The 23,430-nt window shown below is 38.7% G+C and overlaps 2 protein-coding genes and 2 long non-coding RNA genes across 5 annotated transcripts in view; 2 read left to right on the plus strand and 2 right to left on the minus strand.

The window, feature by feature from the left end:
- Positions 1–11,656, plus strand: part of LOC108614349 (uncharacterized) — a 92,611-nt gene extending 80,955 nt beyond the window's left edge. For both annotated transcript variants that reach the window (XM_018008442.2, XM_018008443.2), the window contains exons 2-3: positions 5,514–6,154; positions 9,447–11,656. In XM_018008442.2, coding sequence (XP_017863931.1) covers positions 5,514–6,154; positions 9,447–10,344 — 1,539 coding nt within the window. In that variant the 3' untranslated portion in view covers positions 10,345–11,656. The remainder of the gene's footprint in view (positions 1–5,513; positions 6,155–9,446) is intronic.
- Positions 2,548–3,089, minus strand: LOC149269418 (uncharacterized). The gene is made up of 2 exons (XR_016269613.1): positions 2,965–3,089; positions 2,548–2,884 (listed from the first exon to the last, which is right to left on the minus strand). It is a non-coding gene; the product is annotated as an uncharacterized LOC149269418 (long non-coding RNA).
- Positions 8,061–9,083, minus strand: LOC108614355 (uncharacterized). The gene has a single exon (XM_018008451.2). It carries the CDS (start codon positions 8,818–8,820, stop codon positions 8,224–8,226), a length of 597 nt encoding a protein of 198 aa, XP_017863940.1. The 5' UTR covers positions 8,821–9,083; the 3' UTR covers positions 8,061–8,223.
- A 5,244-nt stretch (positions 11,657–16,900) lies between the features above and the next one.
- LOC149269419 (uncharacterized) lies at positions 16,901–19,866 on the plus strand. The gene is made up of 2 exons (XR_016269700.1): positions 16,901–17,427; positions 17,488–19,866. It is a non-coding gene; the product is annotated as an uncharacterized LOC149269419 (long non-coding RNA).
- Positions 19,867–23,430: the final 3,564 nt, after the last annotated feature.

Raw genomic sequence — 23,430 nt, forward strand, 5'->3', positions numbered from 1 at the left:
TGGGTTGGGCAGGGTCTAGACAATCGCCGGTCATCGCCCAGATAACTCAGAGCCAAATAGAGAGAGACGCAAACGTACAAACAGACAAACTCTGAGGCAAACAAAACACCAAGTCCCAACACAGCAATGGCCTCCACTGGAAGCAGCTGCTTCTTTTCCTCCTCCTGCTGTCCATTTGAGGCTGGGGACTGGGGACCAGAACGGACTGGCAAATATAATACAGCAACAACATTGCGGCTAGGGGCGTACAACCGAGAAATAGCAAAATACGGGAACAAAAAAGTAAGGATAACATTGCGGACTGTGCGAAGGGGTGCTGTCCTTATTGCTGCTGATGTCCATCAGCGTGAAAAGCCCCAACGACATTTGAAAAACTAAAAACTTGCCGACGTTGACATGAACCGCAACCGGCACAACAGCAATGGCAATGGACAATGTTCACAACTCCAACTACATCACCCACCTCCTACCGCCCACCTCCCACCTCCGCCACAGGGCTCAATGGAAATCGTAACAGTCAGGCGTCAAAGAATAGACCACAACGGAGGGAAATCACCAAAGTTTTAAACAAATCAGCTTTCTCGCATTTATCAGAATCATTTTTCAAAAACTGTTCCTTCCGTTGTATTAGCTTCATAATATTTTCAGTCGCATCTTGCGCTTGAGTTGAGATAACTTACTAACTAACTTATAATATATATTCTATATAGTAAATCTTGAGCAAGCCACTTTTCGTGATTAAGAACACATTACTCAATCCATTCCTCTAGTCTTTCTGTAGTACAATTCAGCTTACTTAAAGTAAGATGAGTAAAAAATATAAACGTCAATAAGAAAAGACGAATCAGATAAGTTTATCTTTCTCTAACGTATTTTTAAATTTCTTACTAAAACATAGCTTTCATCTTTTTTATTTTTAATTAGTTCAGTTTAGGATATATAAACAGAAATTAAACTGAACCTCCTCCATATTTATGTGCCAGATATTTCCTTTATTCTCTATACTAGAAAATATATAATACACATATATGTTAGTTTTTTTATTGTTTATTTTCTGGTTTGTTGAATTAATTCTCAAATTAAAAATATAATTATTATATTTATTATTATATAACATAAAGTTATTTGCATTATTATTATTTTTTATACAATTTTTCGTGAAATATAAATTTAGTATCTCATCTATCTCCATTCGTCCATTTCTAACCTAAGGAACCCTTTGGCTTATATTACATTTGGATATTAGTTCAGAATATATGCACTTCTTTAGACTAAATTTAGTAAATTTGCATATTGCTTAGTTTGTCAGTTTGTCAGCTCATTTACTGACAGCTGCAATTTTAGATTTTGAAGACCATTTTAATGACATATTTTAGTAGTCCAATCAAACGAGCTGTTTTCAAAGTATTCGCATTCTGAATACTATGCGTCCCTTAGGACGAGGTGTTTTAAATATGTAAATAGGTATGTAGCACTCCAGTCCGGTAGACAGGGCGTACGAAATTGTTTTCTGAAAAGAAGTGCATCTAAAACAAGCCCCGAAAGAAAATACAACGGGAAACTAAAAAGCTTTCCGCTCTGCTTCTTTATTTTTTTCTTTGCTTTACTTGTTACAGCTGCCATTTGTTGTTGTCCTTGTTCCTATTCCTGTTTCGCTGCTCCGGTTCTGATGCTCCCCTTTTGCTTGCCATCTTTTGTGGCATGTGACTACCGCCTGTCGCTCAGCTCTGTTGATTATACTCGTTCACGCAATGAAACGAGTATATTACCATGGGATATCCATGTTTTCGTAAGCCCAACTGTTTTGCAACTTTAAATTGCTGGAATATATGTATAATCATAAGTATTCTCATTATATAGTTGTCGACACAGCTAACCAAAGCGGGGTTATTAATAGAGCTTATAGAGGCGTTAATTTATACTAAATAATGTTGACAATATATGTATATTTCTATATACTCTAGGGGGTTAAGTTACTATATATGCCCACATGTCATATACCAAAATCTGATATATCTACTTCTTTGTAGTCATGGTAAATCTTATATGTATATAAGTTTGTCCCAAAGAAATTTATGATATATATATATATATTTTTTTTTTTATTTAACTATTTTTGTACCAAGAACGAGTATTAATTAGTCAGTCGCTCCTGACTCAAAAATTCTTTTACGTTTTTCGCATAGTTCTGCTGAAATTGCGTATTTCAGTCATGTACATTACGAATGACAGTGAGAGTTTTGCGGCCCTTCAGCATTATTCAAAATGTGATAGTTGAATGCTCATTGAGAGATGCTGGGGTATACAAATTATCATTAGCATAAAACATATTTTGTGGTAGACGCTTACCGATTAATCAGTCCACTTTAAACCAAAGACAAAGTGAATCAAATTAAAGATCTTATGTGGCGATTTTCTTCGAGTGAAAAATAAAATTGTTTAGTTATATATATTTTCCCCAACTGAATAACTACACACTCAATGGAATCTCAAGATTCCAGAATTTACAATTGTGCCACAGTTTTAAAAATAATTAAAGAATATTAATTCCAATTGCCAGTCGTTGAATATTTCAATTGCATCAGACAGCTCAAATTCATTTTCATTTTGAAATTAATTTGGGCCTGGCAAAGTAAGCTCCGCTCACTGGTCGATGAGGGCCTCTATCATTGCCCAGGTTTCGGGTGAAACTTCCCTGTCGATGTCAATCGCTCTGATTATGTTGAAAAGATCTACATTGATTTGTGGAAAGTCCAAAGTGTCGTTCGTTTCATCGCCAGACTCCATGTCCGTGTCCATATCCCTTTGTTGTCGTTGAGCAATGGGAACATCGGAGCAGTCATCGGAGTCTTCTTGATTGCCGCGGTCCTTCAGCATGTTGATTCTATATAAATGCCGTAGATGAAACGTATTTCTATAAATTAATGGATGAACACGTAATTTTGTTTATTCTATTCAGCTTACTAAGTTATACTAAACTTTTCCACTCATTGGCATTAGAGCCTGTTTATGTTTATTGTTTCATTGGATTTGTAAACTGACTTTTTGAAGAGCTTGGCAAAATTACTTCAACTTCCAATTGAACTAATTATAAATTACTATAAGCTCGACGGCGCTCAGCCACAGCAAAGTTCAGCCAAACTGTCGAACATGCCCCAAATACTGGCACCTGCTGTGGTGCCTCTGCCTGCCTCTGCCCGCACATTTTTAAACAACGCCAACGCCTCCACCTCACTGGGGTATTCAGTGCGAAATGTGGCTAAAGCTGCTTTCCGGTTAACGGACGATTTCCCTCCACTCTCTCAGTGCCAGATGAAAATTCGTGGTTGCGCCGACAACGGAAAACTTTTGGATTGGCACTGGGAATGAAATTCAGCTGGGAAAATAAGGCAACCGCTTCATACTGACTGCGCATTACACGCCCATACCAATATGATATTTTAAGAAGATATATTCTTCAAAAAGTTAATTTTAAACAATCAGATTTTATCTGGATCGCTGAACGTATATGAAAAACTTAATCGATTCTCGGTTGCTGTGGAAATCTATGTGCACTAATAGACTCTTTTCAAACTGGTGAACGCGTATAATAATGCACCCTTAAAACAAAGAGGAATGCTAACATAATTGCAGCCTCAAATACCCTGTAACCGTGTCAAATATGCTAATTAAGAATAAAATGTGTAAGAAATTTCCTTGCTCATCTAAGTTTTTTTTTTATGTTTCCCGTTTTAATAATAAACAAAAAGAAACTACGAAAAAAAAAAACAGAGCATTCAAGCTCTTGAGTTTCATTTTAATGAGAAGAATGAAAAATACAGAGTATGCGCAGCGTTGCAATGTGAAGCACGAAAAATATTTGCATTTTTATTAAAAACTGAGATAATTTTTCCCCTTTGTTTTTTGGCGAAACTTGAGCAAGGCTCATTTCATAGCTACCCTGTTTTCGATAAATATCGCTAAAGTTTAATGCACTTTATGAACTCTAACTTGAAATTTAATTAACCAAAATGTAAATAAATAAATATGTTTATTTAAGTTGAGCACTCCGTTCCACTAATAGCGTAGAAAAGTATAGGGTGTCTAGCCGTTGGTCGAGATCTGGATGCAACGAAATTCCTTCTTGTTATTACTTTCATTGCAGCGTCGAAAGTTTCGGCAGAATTAATAAAAGTTAATTTCGCCGTCGGATGCAGGCGCAACTCATAATTAAAAATAGTTTCAAATGTATCGGGCGTTCGGCTGGGCGTGCAAAACATTTATATCTTTATTAATTAAATTTTCTACTGACCAATAAAAAAAAAGCATGTTTGCCCACTTTCAACATTTTTAAATACCCTGCACACATTAATCATGAGCAGAGCAGAGGATTCGCACGTAAATCCAGACCAATGAACGCAGAGCAGTTCAAGTGAGCGAAACGAGGGTAACGAGGCCAGAGATTAAATAAAGGATTTTATTGTGCGATTTTAGTTAGCTGAATATTATCAACAATGTGTTTGGATGTTCATGAATGTTAATTTTTAGCGGTAAACTGAGGGATGGAATAAATTAAGAAATTAAATAAATTACCAAAGGCAAAGTTCATTTGAAAATTGAGCTGCGATGAAGATATTGCAAATCTAAAAAACTGTAAAGTTATTTTTAATAAAATTTGTTCAGGTGCTTGGCTGCGCCCAGGTGCAACTGATTATGCGCAGATGCAAATGAAAAAGCGATTTAAAAAATGAATAAAAAATAAACAAAGACAGCCACAGAAACAACATATCGAGAAATAAACAACATATCGAGAAATATCGTGCGCTTAATAAGTGATTAATGTAACATTAATGCAGAATTAAATAAATACGTAGGGATTACGCAAATTCATTTAATTATAGAAAAAAGTATACGTGATTTAATTACAACAATTAATGCATATCATGGAGGTACATAATCCCTATATCATTTGGTTATTTCTGTATATCGAAGATAATGCTTATGGGAATTGAGTCTGTTCCTCATAATTCCTTTAGGTTGACATTATAATCAAAGCAGTGACAGCTTGGGCAAACAAAGTTGAGCCCCAAAGGGCTGATTGAATAAATTAATGCGAGTCACATATGAATCATTGCCGAGGCTTCATGATGTTAGCGCTGAGATTTGCCCAACAACAGGCGGCGCCCAGCTGTATCGGATTGAATACTTTGGATGCATTGATTTTGATTTGGTCACTTGATTCATTAAAAAGTTTCAGATTGAGCCGTGTTGATGTTTCATGGCAGCTATGAATATTGCATAAAGTTCAAAGTTCGCAACAGTTTTAATTAGAACGTAAAATCAACGAGGAAACTTTGACGTACTTTTAATGAAGCAAGTTCGGAGCAGATGCTTGGCGGGTGCCAGATGGGGCGTGCCGAGCATGGGCGGGGCGAGGCAGCGCCTTATGCTGCCAGGTAGTGGTAGTAGTAGTAGGTCCAATAAAAAGCCGTCAAATAACTCACGACCCCTTTGCCTATTCGTTTATATTGCAGACAACCGGCTTTGGCGGCCTGCCAGACGTGACGGAGCACTCGAACATACGGCGTACACTCTCGCGCCAGAACTCGATCTCCAACAGCGATTCCGGCGGCGAAATCGCCAGCATCCAGAAATCGAAGGTCTACGGCAACGCGATGACAGGCGGAGTAGTCGTTGGCAGCGATATCGCTGGGATCGCACTCGACAGCAAATCGCCCACCTCCCTGGCAGCGGAAGCAGCTGCAGCAGCCGGCTCCTCCTCCAAGGCGAAGGCAAAGAGTGCCCGCAAGACAAGGAACAGCTCCGGGGCAGCCCACAAGTCGCGACGCGGCTCCTGGATGGTGGCTCTGACTCTCGTGAGCGCCATCTGTCTGCTGGCCATAGCCGCCACCTTGGCCTACCAACACTTTTTCATGTCGCCCAGCCGCAACTCTCACGCCCAACGGCTGCGCATCGTTAGGCGCATCCTGCGGGAGGTTCCCCTCGTCGACGGGCACAACAACTTTGCCTGGAACGTGCGCAAGTATGCGCACAGCAGTCTCGAGCTGGTTCACCTCAGTCACGACCTTGATCACAAGTCGATGTGGGTGCGGCCCGCCTGGGCCCAAACGGACATGGAACGGCTCAAGCAGGGACTAGTCGGCGTGCAAGTTTGGTGAGTGTTTATATTATTTCTAATAAATATTCTTTTAGTTTATGAAATATTGATTCATATTCATTATATTTTTCGTTTTCTCCAATTCATATATCCAAGATTAAGATTGAATTATCTGTTTAGGGCCCATTAAACAATATTACGTATAATATTGTAACTTAAGAAGGAGATTTATGTTTATAAAGAGACTGCGATTATTCATTTCATTCTCTTTCTAGTCTTAGCTTGCTAGAATAATCATGGATTAATCATAAAGTAAAATTAATTATCGATAGATTAGTCCACATGTCCGTGCATCGATAGGCTATATACATATATGTATATTAGTAATTATTTAGTAACAGACCATTATCAATGTCGCATGCATTTAGTACAAGCTTTATGTAATCACAATTAATTATCTTTTAAATACTGCAGCTACGCGTGCATTGACAGCTTTGAAAAGTCCAAATTGATTATATTTTATGATAATGCGACATGCATATGATAGGAGACAGTAGGACAGCCAATGTCACACGCTCGCATTTAGAACTAATTGAAAACAACGAGCTAATTGAGCTACAGTAGAATCCGGTTATAACGACTCCGCTTATACGTAGCGTACGGTTATTACGACGAAAATTCTGGTCCCCTGTCAAACTTATATGATCTTAGTACCTTCTGGGTATAACGGCGGTCCCTTATTCGTTATAATTGGATTCTACTGTAATTGAAAATAGCTTCAATCCATATTTTATATTAAATAGGCCTAATTATTCTGAAAAACATGTATTCATTTGGATAAGTTGTGAATAGCAGAGAAAAATATCAATCAAGAAGAGTATATATATGAGTGTAGTATAGTATAGTATATATTAGTGTAAATTCTATATCTAAAATATAGCACGAGCTAATATACTTATGAAAAATATGCTAGGAATCATCCATCAGCCAATTAAAGTCTGCCCTTCTTCTACCTTTAACTTTACAGAGATGTTTATTATCCTAGTACAAGGGAATATGAACAACATCCATTGCTCTTCTCTCTGTAGTTTCATATTTTTTGTGCATTTAAAATCATTGTATCCCTACTGGTAGCATGCTGCGGGTCAGGCATTCGAGTAAGAGAGAATCTCAGTTGTTTTACGATGTTTTAACGGAGTACCCTCCGATAACAAACATCCAGGCATGTTTGACATCCACCCATAACAATTACCTAGCGCTGGGCGCACTTCATCGATACAATCAAGCGCCCAGCTGCCCAGTTCTCCGCCCACCCACGATGCAGAGATGCCAACAATTTGACTGCAAAATAAAATTTGGCAACAGCCAAACAGCGCGGCGGCAGGGCAAACAGCCAACCTGGCCCTGCCAGCTGCCAGGCAGTCTTTAGCACCCGGCCAAAATGCCTATCCGGATGCCGAGATGGGCCGGACTGGGCTGGGCTGGGCCGATCCAGCAACAGAGGCAAAAACAATTCAAACGGCCAAGGGCTGGGTGCACGAGTGGGCGTGGCGCATGACAGGCAGCAGACAGCTGCAGTTTGGGAAAACTGCTGATGGGCAATCCACTCGATTTTATTTCGTAGACTTCTGACACGGAAAACTCTTTCGCCCGCTCCGTCAGCTGAAGCGCAGCCCGGGGCCATTTTCCGACTAAATTTTAGTGGTCGTCATTGTTCAATTTTCCACTGAAAATTCCGTCGCAACTCACACGAGCAGTGCCATTCGCATGGCCATAGAAGTTTTTACTGGCCTTCCTTATTGCGAATATCCTTGCATTTAAAATTCAAATGCGCCTTAAGTTAACCACTTTTATGGCCAGCATGCTCGCTGCATAATAATGGCATTTGGCAGGAGCTGGGGCACGTGCAGCCCATTCTCGGTGGGGCGAGTCACTCACTAATGAGAATAATAAACGATGAAGGTTGCAATGAGAGTGAACTGAGAGCCGTTGTTATTTAAGTAGTAAAATTTAATACAATTGCGAAACTCTTTTAAAAAATTATTTCAATGACTCGTATCTAAGTTAGAGAATATTAGAAACCTCTTGGGCGTTTCAGGCGATTGTATTAAATTACGTGATTAATTTCAATACCAAGGGATTGATGTGGACCTGCGATCCTCGTGATTATGGTCTGTCCTTTTAGTCGCCTGGCCTCCAGTGCGCCGTTGCTTGCAGTCCTTGCAGTTGCATATCTTCGCCTTTTCAGCGTCGGCAGACGGTGCCGGCTGCCCGTCGGGAGGGCGGGCTGCCTTTGCAGCGTCGGGGCTCTTGGAGGCCTTAGCCCCATTGGCAGCCGCTTCTTCCTCCTTGTACTTGAGCCGATTGATTTTCGAAAGAGCGAATGCCGTCAGGTTGCAGTTCTTGACGTGAGGATTCTGCTTTTTCTTGGTGAAGATCTGGCGGCGATCTAGGACCACGGTGCGCTTGCTCACCCACCAGCTGAAGTCAGATTCAACGAAGTAGGGCTTTTGCTTGGACGTCTCCTTTTCGATTGACTGCTTGTGCTCCTTCAACCACAGCCGACCATATTCCCAGCCCAACAACAGGCTCATCGCCGGCGGCTCCTTCTCGTAGGATGGCACAAATGAGGTTTGTCGGGGCTGTGGCAAGTCCTTTGGAAATATTTCGTGGGTTTCCTTAGCGACGGTGGATAGCTCAGCGCGTGTCCAAACCTGATGCATTGTGAGGGCCGCGTTTTGTGTTCTATTCAATATAAATTCTCAGTTGTGCTTTTTGTGTTACAAAAGTAAAAGATCCTAAAATCAAAACATGCTTAATTGAGGGGTTGCCTATTCCGTTGAATTTGAGATGGTCTATCTATCTACTATATTTGAATGCAAAGAATACTTTAAATTTACTTTTCAATTATGAAATATTTCCTGTCAGCCAGACAACTTATTCGGTAACAAATGGAATTTCTCAGGCTGTTCGACAACTGAAAGTTGAAGCCGAGTCGACCACGCCTACCTAGTGACGGTGATTCGAACCGCAGGATCCAGGACGAACTCGGGAGATAGGGAAATTTCCGTGATACTTGCGAAGTGTCTGGCTGGAAAACAGGCGTCAAAGGCTCAATGGTCATATTGGGCTGTAGCTGAAACGTGCCTTTGGGCACTTTAAAATCCGCTGCTCTGAATTGATTATATGCGTACAAGATTGCGTATTCCGTGGTGCCCTCTTCTTGAGCATATAAATTTAAAAGTTTTTCAATTACTCAACCCCTTGCCGGAAGGGGGCCATAAGAACTTAAGTCTATTTATGTTTTGTATTATATGTATGTTGATATTTTCGTGGCGTTTCATTCCAGGTCGGCGTACGTGCCTTGCGAGGCGCAAGGCTTGGATGCCGTCCAGCTGGCACTGGAGCAGATAGACATTGTGCGGCGGCTGTCTGACATGTATGCTCGAGATACGGTGCTGGCGACGTCCTCGCAGGACATTGTGGCCACGCACAGGCGCGGCCTGCTGGCCTCGGTGATCGGCATTGAGGGAGGGCACACAATTGGCTCTTCGCTGGGCGTGCTGCGCTCCTTCTACTCGCTGGGCGCGCGGTATCTCAGCCTGACGCACCGCTGCGATGTGTCCTGGGCGGGGTCGAGTGCCTCGACGCTGGAGCAGGGCCTGACACCCTTTGGCAAGGCGATTGTGCGGGAAATGAATCGCCTGGGCATGATGATCGATCTCTCTCACAGCTCGGACGCCACGGCGCGTGATGTGCTCCAGCTGACGCGGGCGCCCGTCATCTTCTCGCACTCGGCGGCCAGGCAGCTGTGCAACTCGACGAGGAACGTGCCCGATGACATATTGCGCTTGGTGGCCGAGAATGGCGGTCTCATCATGCTCTCCTTCGACCCCGAGAACGTCGCCTGCGGCCGTCAGGCACGGCTGCAGGATGTAATAGAGCATATTAAATACGTGCGAGCGATTGCCGGCATTCAGCACATTGGCCTGGGTGCCGGCTACGATGGCATCGAGATGCCCCCGCTGGGCCTCGAGGACGTCTCCAAGTACCCGGAGCTGTTGGCCGCCCTGCTGGAGGATCACAACTGGAGCGAGGAGGACGTTGCCATGCTGGCGGGCCGCAACTTTCTGCGCATCCTCGAGACCGTCGAAACGGTACGCGACTACTGGAAGCGCGCTGCCATACAGCCCATCGAGCTGTCGGAGCCGCAGCCCAAGACACAGTGCACCTACATGTCGTCGTGACCACTGCCACAGGCGTTGAGAACGCGCCGCGACGAGCCCGCCACGGTGCCCCGCCTTGGGGAGGGGGCCAGCCCCAATCACACCGAGAGGGCGACGTCCACGGGCGCGCAGCTCTGGCAGCAGCTGGAGCCCGTCGCAAACGAGACAGACGTTAGCCACATGGCAGTGGCAGCCACAGCCACAACAATGGCAACCACATTTGCAGTCAGTGGACTGCTGCAGTAGACGGCTGGCAGGTTGGCAGTCCTTGGCTGTCACTCCGGCTGACGAGCCCTCGTTTGCTCATTTGCCCATTTGCTAATGAGCGAATAATGTTTTAACTGGAAGCCAAAGGAACAGCAATCAAAATGACGAATTAACAAGTAAATCGGAAAGCAGCATAGCGATAAGCATGTAATATAACTAAATACGCTCACGTAGAAAGGAAATTTGTATTCGTATTTAATTGAAGCATTGGCACACACACACACATACACATACATATGCATATATACAAATGCAGATGGATGTGGGTTTCACGATTTATTCAAAGGTTGCAATTAAATAATTGAATATGTAGGCGTGCATACGTGCCCGTGGCCAGGGCTTGTTTCTGTTTTAATAATTAAATTAAATGTTAATTGTAAAGAGAAGGAAAATAAAAAAAAGAATTAAAATTACAAAAATAAATATTATAACATAGACAGAATCATTTTCTGTGTGAGGCCATAATCGAAATACCCCGCAAATGCATTGAAGCGAGAGTGTTTAATGCATTCAGTATGTCTGTATGTTTGCAAAAACTAATTAAATTTTGCACCCAATAGACATGGTCAAAAATTAAAGCCAAAAATAAAATTGTAAATTAGAATTTCGTTTAGTTTTTGACCAGTAAAAAAAGGAAATATGAAAATAAAATTCCTGGCGATTTGCCAGGCGAGTGAATCGCTGGCACTTAGCAAGTGCATCATAACGAGATATTATTGTCGCCATCAATTATGCAATTATAATAAATGCAATACAGTTAGTCGCAACCAAACGCTCAAACCAGATCCCGCAACTTTAAATTAAACGCCACTAAGTAAAAATATGAATGCCAAATATTTATTATCTCTCAAATGTGCAATGTGTGTTCGCATTTAATACCAAACAGGATAAACAAAAACCAAACAAGAAAATAAAGCGTATTTATTGTGTATTTACACATACACTCACACTCACACGCATTATCGAAATATACAGAAATACAAGCATAATCGTTCTTATTAAAATTAGGAAAGCAACGTTAGTATCGTATACTTGCATTTCCATAAATAAAATTAAAATAAATAAATGTGCCCGTGTGTTTCGCTCATTAATCTGTGGAATTTATTTAACTTTTTTACTCCCATAGCCGAAGCCATTCAAATCCGGATTCAGCTTAATGAACTGTACTAAAATTCGGATTGCAACAGAGGCGATGAAAAATGCAATAAATATAATATTTCGGTGGTAAATAAATAATTTTCATCTCAGTCTGGGTGCGAAATCGTTGCAAAATGCAACGAGAAGTATTTAAATTATATAAGAAGAGAATATCCATCTAGAAAGTATGCAGCATCAAGGTGCGGCTGCTGCTCTTTTAAATATTCCAGCGTCTCCCTCACACGCACACGTGCTTAGTGCATATGTATTGCCACACTCACACAAAGGCACGCACGCACGCCGTTTAATGCGCATTTCATGCTGCAGCTGTGCTCGCTTTGCCGACATGAGAAATGAGATTTTAACTTTTGCATTTTTAGTACGATCTTTGTGTAACTTCTTGGGCTGAAATATATAACAACCAAGTGCGTATATGCAGAAAATTAAGGTACTTTAAGTTTAAGAATTGCCAATTGTGTTTAGAAGCTGTAATTTGAACAGTTTGCATAAACATATTAAATTCAGTGTAGCAATAAAGCAGAAACATTTTTCTTTAGCTGAGAATCAATCATGTATTCCCCGTATAGTAAATAAACTAAAATCTACGGTACAACTACGGAATTAACTTTACTTAAAAAAAAGAAGAGTTAACGAACGAATTTTCTCGGTAAGACTTTAACCACATACAAGAGCGAAATTTACATATATATGTATATTTAAGTTAACAAGCTCTCTTACAACTAGCTTTTCAAGTCGAGCAATGTCATAACGAGATTTACATTTGATTATCAATACTTCGTAAATTAGACAGGATTAATTACGGACGTAAGTATCCGAATATTGTTATTATGCTCAGTCACGTACTGAAAGCAATATTGGTGTAAATTATTGCAAATCGATTTAAGAATAAAGACTTAAGTGTCGTCATCGCTTACTTCTTATTGCCTATATTACATATACATGTATTATATGTCAACTATATCCTCTCATATGCTCATTTATCTTTGCTTCTTTTGTGCTATTTATCTTATCAATATTCCGACTACAGCTTATGGTATATACAATTTCTGTATCAGCTCTTGAATGCAATTTACGCAGATACATATTTTTATAAACATATATAGATACACTCTGTGATAGTATATATTATTTAGACACAATATTATCATGTGATATGTGAAAGTAATAGGTAATTTTTTTTATGTGAGTTTCCGAATTCCAAATTCGACCTACTGTTACAGTGGTATTAGTGTGAGATAGAGATATTATATAGAGCTCTTGTACAAATATTATCCGAGTGAGTTTGCGTCTTGGCTACCCTCCGTTCATTTCTGCTTTGTGTACCCTCTGGCATTCATTACGTGAGAGGGAGAGAGAGAGAGAGAGAGAGAGAGAGAGAGAGAAAGAGAGAGAGAGAGAGAGAAGATTAGCTATGGCTGAACCGGTTTTTGCTCAGTGAAAACAAAATGACTACGTAGGTCATTCGGACAGAGTCGTTATGACTGTCGGTTAACGAAGAGAAGCCGACTAGTAAATACATTTATATTCTGGAAGATCATAGTATGAACAACAGGGAATTCAGAAGTTCTCTATTATAATTATAATAAAATTAAAATCGAGAGGATATATAACACATATACATTTATAAAGTATATGTGTCGATATATGAATTCTTGTATATCTATATATATATACATATATATAAAATATCATTATCATTATTATCTTAAGATCATATTAAAAGAGATATTTGTGAACCAGTCACTAGAGATCGTGTCCATGATTAGTTTAATTTTTTTGTTTTGTATATAGAGTTCTATAAGCAGAGCATTAAATAGTTAATTCTACCCACTTGCAAATTGTTTTTGTTTAACTCGAAATGAAAAACTACTTACATGGCACACACACAAGCATAGAAACTGCTTGAAAACTAGCTGGAAGTAGTGTTCTAAACAGAAACGCTGGGATCCAATTTATGTATCTGTAGGCATTAGTGCTGGGACGGGCACAACGCACTCTGTTGTCTGGGGCCATAAAAAACGTTAAGTGGTCGTAAATCAAAATTCAGCTAACATAAGAAAGTTCACTAAAGTTTTTTTGCTTTGCAGAAAACGTACTTCTGCCGCTTGGTCTTTTAGCTCACACGCTTTTATTTATTTTCAACTACTTTTGCCACTTGAGCTAGAAATCTGCAGCTGGCTTTCTCACAGCAGCCTAGAGCAAAACTAGAGCCAAGCATTGGCACTTGAGGCTGAGAACAACAGTCCGTAAACTTAGCTGTGGGCCAAGCAATTCTATTCATTTACAGTCCATTGAAACTTGCTTAAATTTTGAAGGCGAATCGCCCAGGCCCACGCCTACGCCAACACCCAGAGCCACAGCAGCCCACTAAGACGGCCAATTCCAATTTCAGCCAATGCTCCTTGCTCTGCCTCTTATGAGCCGTGATGGCGCCAACGCCATCAATGTCTGATAACAATGTTTTTGTTGTTTACACGAGGAGTTAAGGTTTTTGTCTCGATAGCTTCCACTTGGCAGGAAGCTGCTCTGACCTTCCATTCTCTCAACATTTTGCTGTCGATTGTTTATTATTGTTGCAGCCGGCTTTTCCTCGCGCATAATAGAAACACTAATTGTTCTACTCTCTCCGCCAGCTAAGCTGGGCTATGGAAAATCAAATACCATTAAACAAACGACCAAATATATCTAACTTGTGTGCGTAACATGGACTCTTAAGTCATTGAAATTTAAAGTTTAAATTGAATATGATATTTCAATTATCGACTATGAATTATCGCTTTAGTACTGCTATAAATTTAGTGCTGCGTGAATTCAAAAGAAAAAGACAAACGCAATTATGTTTCAATCCATTAAACTTAAAATCATAATCAAAGGAAAGCCCCAAATCTATCAGAATATGTATTTCAATATTTTGTTATATGTCTATATTCTCAATACTTGTATACAACATTGTATATATTATTAATTAATCAGCTTAATATGTCTGAGTTGGACTAACACCAATTCTAAACAAGATCAATCCAAATCGGCTTTCTGACTAAAACTATATTTTAGGCGGAAAGCTACTTTGCCTCAACTTGTATTATAGAATTGAGTAAGCGGACTGAAACATTTTTTATTTAAAATTCCACCAGCATGCGGGTAAATGAATCGTCCATTTGTTGAATGAATTTTTTAGCAATAGTTTCTATTAATATACATACATATATAATACACTATCTATGGGTATATATTAAAATTTATTTTTGGGCAGCAACATCCGAAGAAAATGTATATAAACAATAAAGATATTTCCTTCAAAAAGATGTTTGTTAAAAATTTCTGTTATACATATTGTATAAATCTTTGTACATATGTTTATTAATAAATGACACTCTAAGATTGCATCCTTTAACAAAGTCGAAATTATTCAGTAAGCGGCTTCATTGCTTGCGGTATGTGGATCTGTCTTTGTTATTCATTTGCTACGGCTTAGTAAGCCCACAGATAGCAGCAATCAACATATCACGCTCTTAGAAATTTAAGTACCTACCTATAAATTGCAGCAAATTACATTTTTATGATTTAGCAAGTGGTAAATTCATTGACTTACTTATTGGAAATGAATTACAATCATTCTTAATATTCAACAAATTTGAATTAAAAAGGTTTATGCGCTTCCTTCAACAGTCTTTGAAAGAAACTTGAAACTTCTTGGGTAAATAAATAATTATATCGTTTCTCACTCCAGTTAGCTTACTACATGAGCTTTTGGTTCATTTTGTTGAAAATCTATCGATATTAAGTATTGGCAACACTAAAAACTATAATGCCGATTATTGAGATGTCTGGCAACCTTACACTTATATATAAGCGAGAGTTGAGTTTTAGCACGCGTAATGGAGTGTCGCGCATACATATTATTTTTCTATGAATAAACGTTAATATAATTACAAACATATCTACTGTAAACTTTTAGTATGGGCAGTGAAATTTACAACAGGTTATGGGCCCAGGTCGCTGAAACAGATTATTAAAAGTATACAGTTGCTAATGTGGTGTGTCCAGCTAATTCTTATTGTGTGTCAATAAATTAGTACAAAAATGGCAAATAATAATATGTACTCAATCGACAAGTTAGACGAAAAAAACTATGACGTTTGGTGTGTCCAGATGCGTAGTGTTCTGGTTCATTCCGAAGTATGGAAAATTACAAGTGGTGTGGAATTAAAACCAGAAGAGGACAACGGTAATTGGATAAAGAAAGACGAAAAAGCGTTAGCATCAATTACATTGTCAGTGAAACCAAATCAATTAAATTACATAAAAAATTGCCAAACATCGGCAGAAGCATGGCAAAGACTAAAAGAAATTCATGAACCAAGTGGACCGGCGCGTAAAGTGTCTTTATATAAAACATTGTTAGGTCTCCGTTTGTCGGAAGGCGCAAATGTAGTTCTATATGTGAACGAGTTTGAAAGTGTAATAGACAAATTAAAAGAAGTCGGAGTTTCATTAGGTGATGAAATTATTGTCATTATTTTGTTGTCTAGTTTGCCAAAATCCTACGAGAATTTTGTAATTGCAATGGAAATTCGCGATGAGCTGCCGAATTTCACCATAATGCGCAATAAACTATTAGAAGAGGCAGATCGCAGAAATCAAACGAAAAGCGAATGCAGTGAACAGCAAGCATACATGATAAAGAACAAGACAAACCGCGATAAAGAAGGAAAACGAAACAACAACGACGGTAAATGCTTTGTGTGTGGCAAGCGCGGACATTATGCAGCGAGTTGTCGGCAAAATAAATTTAAAGACAAACAACGGAAAGAAGAGGAGACAATAAAGCAAGAAAAACGAAATAAAAACGAACAATCGTTTGTGTGTGTGTCACCGAATATTGCTCTTTTTTCATCGAATCAAAGTGTGAATTGTGACGTATGGTGCGTAGACAGTGGCGCAACCTCTCACATGTGTAACAATCGCGCGCTATTTCACCAATACACAGAAATACACGAAAAGGTGTTAGTTGCAGGAGATCAATCGTTAAACGCAATAGGCATCGGTACAGTGCATATTAAAACCAAAAATTCAAGTTTCAACCTAAAAAATGTTCTGCATGTACCAGACTTACAAGTTAATTTTTTCTCAGTTGGAAAAGGTACGGAAAACGGTTTACAAATAAACTTCAATAGTAAATGTGCGAAGGTAAAAATAAAAACCGATAACGAATTGATTGCTATTGCAAAAAGAGACAAAGGGTTATATTATTTTGAAAATATAGTCGAGTGCGTTAATATGACGTGTGTCGAAAACGTAATCAAATGGCACAACAGATTCGGTCATCTGAATATACAAAGTTTACACAGACTTGCATCGAATGAAATGGTACAAGGCATAGATAAAATACAACCAATATCGAACATTACGTGTGTGTCATGTATGAAAAGTAAAATCTGTTCTCAACCGTTCAATGAAGCAGATTATCGAGCAAAGAACTTATTAGAAATTGTACACTCAGATGTTTGCGGGCCTTTTAACACAAATTCGATTGGTGGTTCAAAATATTTCTTGACATTTATCGACGATAAATCTAGATATGCTACGGTCATATTTATGAAAAATAAAAGTGAAGTTTTTGAACATTTTAAAAAATACAAACAATACGTTGAGAAACAAACAGGCGCTAAAATAAAAGTAATTAGAAGTGACAATGGTGGTGAATACGTAAATAAAGAGTTTGACCAATACTTACAGAGTCAAGGCATAGAACGGCAACTTACAGTACCCCACACGCCCCAACAAAATGGTGTGGCCGAACGTTTTAATAGAACACTGGTAGAAATGGCACGTTCTATGTTATTGCACGCAGGTCTCGAAGAAAAGTTTTGGGCTGAAGCATGTGCATGTGCTCTTTATATACGGAATCGTTCTACAACAAGAGCCTTAGAAGATGCAACCCCTTTTGAAATCTGGTTTCAAAGGAAACCTACAGTTAAGCATTTCAGAACATTTGGTTGTTTAGCAGTTGGCCTGGATAAGACGCAAAAACAGAAGTTTAGAGCTAAAGGAAGAGAATATATCTTTGTTGGTTATAGTACGGCAACGAAAGGTTACAGGTTATATGATATAGATCAGCACAAGGTGGTTATCAAGCGAGATGTAAAATTCCAAGAGTGGATGTTTATGGAAAACAAAAATAGAGCTGATTTTTCTGACATGATCTACAAAAATAATTGTCAAGCTGATAAAGAATCGCAAAACGTAAGTGCAGATAAAACAATCAATACTAATTGTTCTGCAAGTCCTCAGATAGATTACGAAGATGCTGAAGCGGAACCTAATCACATGGAAAATATACCGGAATCCAGCAATGACGAGGAGCAATTGCCTAGATATGGTCCAGGTAGACCACGCATCGTCCGAACAGGTGCACCCGGCAGACCGGCAAAGCAGAAAAACAGACTCAATGTGATACAGACAACAGAAGAGGTTAAAGTTCCTGAAAACGTTACAGCAGCTATTAATGATACGCATTCGAGCAAATGGAAGGAAGCTATGCAGCTGGAGTTCAACTCGCTCGTGGCTAACAATACTTGGTCTTTGGTAGATTTACCAGCTAATAAGAAAACTATCGGAAACAAATGGGTTTTTAGCTTGAAGAGAGATGCAGAAGGAAACATTGAACGATACAAAGCAAGACTCGTCGCAAAAGGTTGCAGTCAACAGTATGGAGTTAATTATGAAGAAACTTACTCACCCGTCGTACGTTATGCAACAATACGTATGGTTTTTGCACTTGCAGCCGAGCTTCAATTATACATGCACCAAATGGATATATGCACAGCATATTTAAACGGCGAATTAAGCGACGAAATATATATGGTTCAACCGGAGATGTTTATCAATAAAAGGCATCCCAATAAAGTAGCAAAACTAAATAAAGCTATTTACGGATTGAAACAATCTGGTCGAGAGTGGAACGTCAAACTGGATAATGCATTGAAGAAATTTGGGTTCATTTCATGCAGTAGCGAGCCTTGTTTATACACGAAACTGATGGACAACAATATAAACATCATTGCAGTTTACGTCGATGATATATTAATTGCAAGTAAAAACAAAGCGGACTTGGAAGCTATCAAACAATATATCGGAAAACAGTTCAAATCTGTAGACAAAGGCGAAGTCAACAATTTTCTGGGTTTTTCGATAGAGCGTACTGAAGAGACTGGAGATGTGTTTGTGTGTCAAACAAATTATATTGATAAATTACTCAATCAGTACAATATGCAAAGCTGTAAGTCAGCCGCTACACCGTTGGATGCGGGATATCAAATTAATCCATCCGACGAATCTAAGAAAGTTGATGCTACAAAATACCAGACTTTAATTGGAAGTTTGATGTATTTGGCAATATCTACACGCCCGGACATATTGCATTCAGTATGCAAATTGTCACAGATGAACAAAAATCCAAATAGCACTCATGAGGCAGGAGCTAAACATATATTACGATACCTATCTAGCACAAAGAGTATGAAACTACATTACTACAAAACTGGCAAATCAATAGAAGGCTATACAGATGCAGATTGGGGTGGTAACATAATTGATCGCAAATCTTTTACAGGTTTCATCTTCTTCTTGGCAGGAGCAGCTTTTTCTTGGGAATCACATAAACAAACAACTGTGGCATTAAGCAGCACTGAAGCCGAGTATATGGCGTTGGCAGCAGCAGCAAAAGAGGCGGTGTATCTAAGACGACTTGTTAATGAAATTGGATGTTTTTCTACAGATCTTCCAATATGTGTCTATGGTGATAATTTAAGTGCACAACAACTAGCCAAAAATCATATGTATCATGCAAGAAGCAAGCATATCGACATAAGATACCATTTTATAAGAGAGTTAGTAGAAACTAAAGAAATTGTTTTAAAATACATTGATACATCTAATATGATAGCAGATATTTGTACTAAGAATTTAAGTAAACAAAAACATGTAAAGTTGTTAGGCATGACAGGTTTGAAAATATTGAAAAATTGACATGTAATTTGAAGAAAAGTTTTTGTGTTGAGAAGAGGTGTTGAAAATCTATCGATATTAAGTATTGGCAACACTAAAAACTATAATGCCGATTATTGAGATGTCTGGCAACCTTACACTTATATATAAGCGAGAGTTGAGTTTTAGCACGCGTAATGGAGTGTCGCGCATACATATTATTTTTCTATGAATAAACGTTAATATAATTACAAACATATCTACTGTAAACTTTTAGTATGGGCAGTGAAATTTACAACACATTTCGTTGTTGTTCTTTGCCAAACAAAATAATTAAATTAATATAACTAACAGAATTTTACTTTGCTAACTTCAATTCTTATATTATATATTGTCAGTAGAAAGGATTGTCGACTAAGACAAAGCAGCTTAGTGATTAGACTCCGGAAAGCCTTTCCTCATTCAATTCAATGACTTTTTCACAGGGACAACTCAACTGTCTATAGCCAAGAGCTCCTAGTTTAGGTTATACAATATTATAACTCATTTTTACGACAGGTACATAATTATGGCCTCGTTTATGATTATGTGTGCTACGGAATGTAATAACGTGTTATTTAGTTGAGCTTGATGAGCTGTTGATAACTATGTGATATAAGATACCCCACCCAGTCCCGAACTGGGACTCCACGGTTAATGCCGTGGAGTGTAATTACATAGCTTTCTCATTAACTCCCTGTCCGGTTTCAATTTCCCGCTTAATTTTGTTTCATTAAAAACGTCTAGCCCTGCAGTACATTGTGTTTCAGCTTCAGCATTAATGCCCACTGTCAAGTAGTTTAAACGTCCCATTCCCATTCCCACTCCCCCCTAGGCCAACGAAAAAGCCATTAACATTTCGCCAGAAACTGGCGACAGTTGATGGAAAAAATAATGCTTGATGACATTTATAATGACTAAAATGCTGTACGAATTGTCCTTACCACGCTGGCTGTTATCCTTGTTGTTGTTGTTGTTGATGCTGATGTTGCTATTGCTGCTGCTGCTGTTGATAAGTTAACATGCCCCCGCATCCGTTGTATCCATTTGATTTGGCTGAATTTAAACCTCGTCATCATAATTCTGTGCAATTCACTCGGAAAAGAGCTCTTCAGCCAGTCGATTTAATTCGAGTCTGCCGCGCTGCTCTCATTATGCTGATAAAAACTAACAATTACGCTGTTCGGCAAAATTGTTTTTTTTTTTTGCCACTCAATTGCAGCCAAATTTTGTATAATTTTTTGTCTGTTCAAATCGAAACTATTTCATTTTATTTAAAAAAAAAAGGAATAAATGAATAAAATATGTTGAATTAAAATATTACATAAATATAATATATACACAATATTTAAATACGTATACGTATCATTCGTTCGGATTAATTTAAATCTTTAAATTAGCACCCTAAATTTAAATCTAAGGGAAATATATGAATATTCCATATTTAATCAAACAGTTTATTTAATATGTCAAACGCGATTTTCATGTTCAAAATAAAATTCGTTAAACTTTATGTAGTACCCCAATTCTGTGCTGGGCAGTGTAATTGTTTATGTTTGCAATCCCGTCAAGCTCTAATCATGCTCGACTTTTCGATAACAAGCTCTATGTGGGTGTTACGATTGTACAATATTTAGGCAACTCATCTGGGATTGTCAGGGCTTTCAACAGGTTCGAATAATTGCAGCACATGGAAAGGTTTAGCAGCTGGAAAACGTGCCAGGTCTCTAAATCAACACAGCTTCCAGCTGACGTAAACACAGGTGTGGCAGATACATACGTACATATGTATGTCTGTATGAGCTCCTATTAACGATATGCACATTCATGTTTATGAATTACGAATTCGCATTTAGTGCGCATTATATTTTGGTATATGGATGAACACGCCTCATTATTTGGCTTGAATCATATTCAACAGAAACAGAATTTGCCAACACTAAACAAAATTCAATTAAAAGTAGTCAATGCCTGCTGAGTATTTATTAAAATCAATTATTAAATTGTATATTTTTAGCTGCTATGATTGGCTTTATTGTAATCCTTAAAGTCATTGTTTAATATAATTGCATTTTTTATATCATTGCCTACTTTTAGGCACTATTTGTTTTGCACACATCAAATATTTGTTTATTGGATTATGCACAATCTGTGCAATATTGCCCGAGTAATATGTTAGCCATTGAGTATAGTGATACATATATGTATATCTCCATGGTTGCCGCTTTATGGCATCGACACCAAGTCTCCAGGCCGAGGCTGCCACAAGAACAGTCATTACAAATGCATACAACTGAAATCAAATTGGCTCTCAAAGTGATGCAGCATGTCCTCTACTCGCCCCCACCTACTTCAATTGACATTACCCCAAAACTGTTGGCAGTGTGGTGAGCCAGGCGACATCATTTTCAGCCCCGGCAAGCCAAACCGAGTGCAATTAGGAAATTTGCAAAATTGTCTGTTCCATCGCCACAGGGCACTGCAAATCACAGCTCGAACCGAGAGTTGTTGTCTTTGCTTCCGCACATGGCACACACACACTAAGGCACACACTCGCATACCTTCGTCTCGCATACACACCCACAGAAATTACACAGACGGAAGTGACAGACCATATATAAAGGAGCGTGTCTTACAATCGAGCACTCCTTCTATTTGCATAGCAAACATCAGTCAATTATGGGATTATCTGAAATGATTGCTCATCATGGTCAGAAGTATATGTTTTGTAGTGAAACCCAACTCAAATAAAAACGCATTTGGTTAAATGAAATAATTCATTTTTCAATTATAACTTAAGCAAACGTTCAACTAATTTCTGCGTGCGAACATTATTTATACTCATAGATATTCAAGCTGATATATTTATTATATGTATGTGTATCGCACTGTGCTTGTATTTTGTGTTTACTTGTGCGCTTTCAGCTGCCATAAATCGGAGAACAGCATCGACCTAGAATTGCCTACAAATACTCTGCGGCATCTAAATGAGCAGCCCATGAACAGCCCAGCCATAATTCAAGGCGTTCCTGGATCTGCATTTGAGCGTTGGGCCTGCCAACAACACAAATCTGATTTACTCCTGCCGCTGGCCCTTCCGCCACGAGAAATTGCCGGCGGCGCATGGCTTCGCATAGGTTGGCCAACATATTTGTAATTAAACGCTTTTGTGCACCCGAGGTGTAGTTGTGCTAAGACTCCATTAATTAGGTATTTGTATTGGAACGCCTGCTCGCTTTGTTCTCAAGAGATTCAGCAGAATCAACGTAGCTTCCCCGCGCACAACAGAGTGCAAAGTGTGCCAATAAAGTAGCTAAACGTACATGTGTTAACGGTTACTTAATAGTCTGTACTCTTTTAACTATATGTTCATCAATTGTCAAATGAATTTTTCATGATTTTATCATTTGAACATAGTCGCGTCTACAATTAAAGCTGTGGCTAGGCTATAAACAATGATTGACTAAATTCACCTTTACAACCCATATTAGTTTTCCTATCTTGTATAACTAAACATGATTCTCATTAAGTTTATCTGCCAATACCAAATATATATATATATATATATGTATATGTATAATATCAACTTTGATGTCAACTTTTTTAAACACAAGCCCTAACAGAAAGTTAAATATTAATATTAATTAATTAATT

Source organism: Drosophila arizonae, chromosome 4 (genome assembly GCF_054131065.1).
Source record: "Drosophila arizonae isolate 15081-1271.41 chromosome 4, UAZ_ARI_1.0, whole genome shotgun sequence".
In the NCBI taxonomy this organism is placed as follows: domain Eukaryota; kingdom Metazoa; phylum Arthropoda; class Insecta; order Diptera; family Drosophilidae; genus Drosophila; species Drosophila arizonae.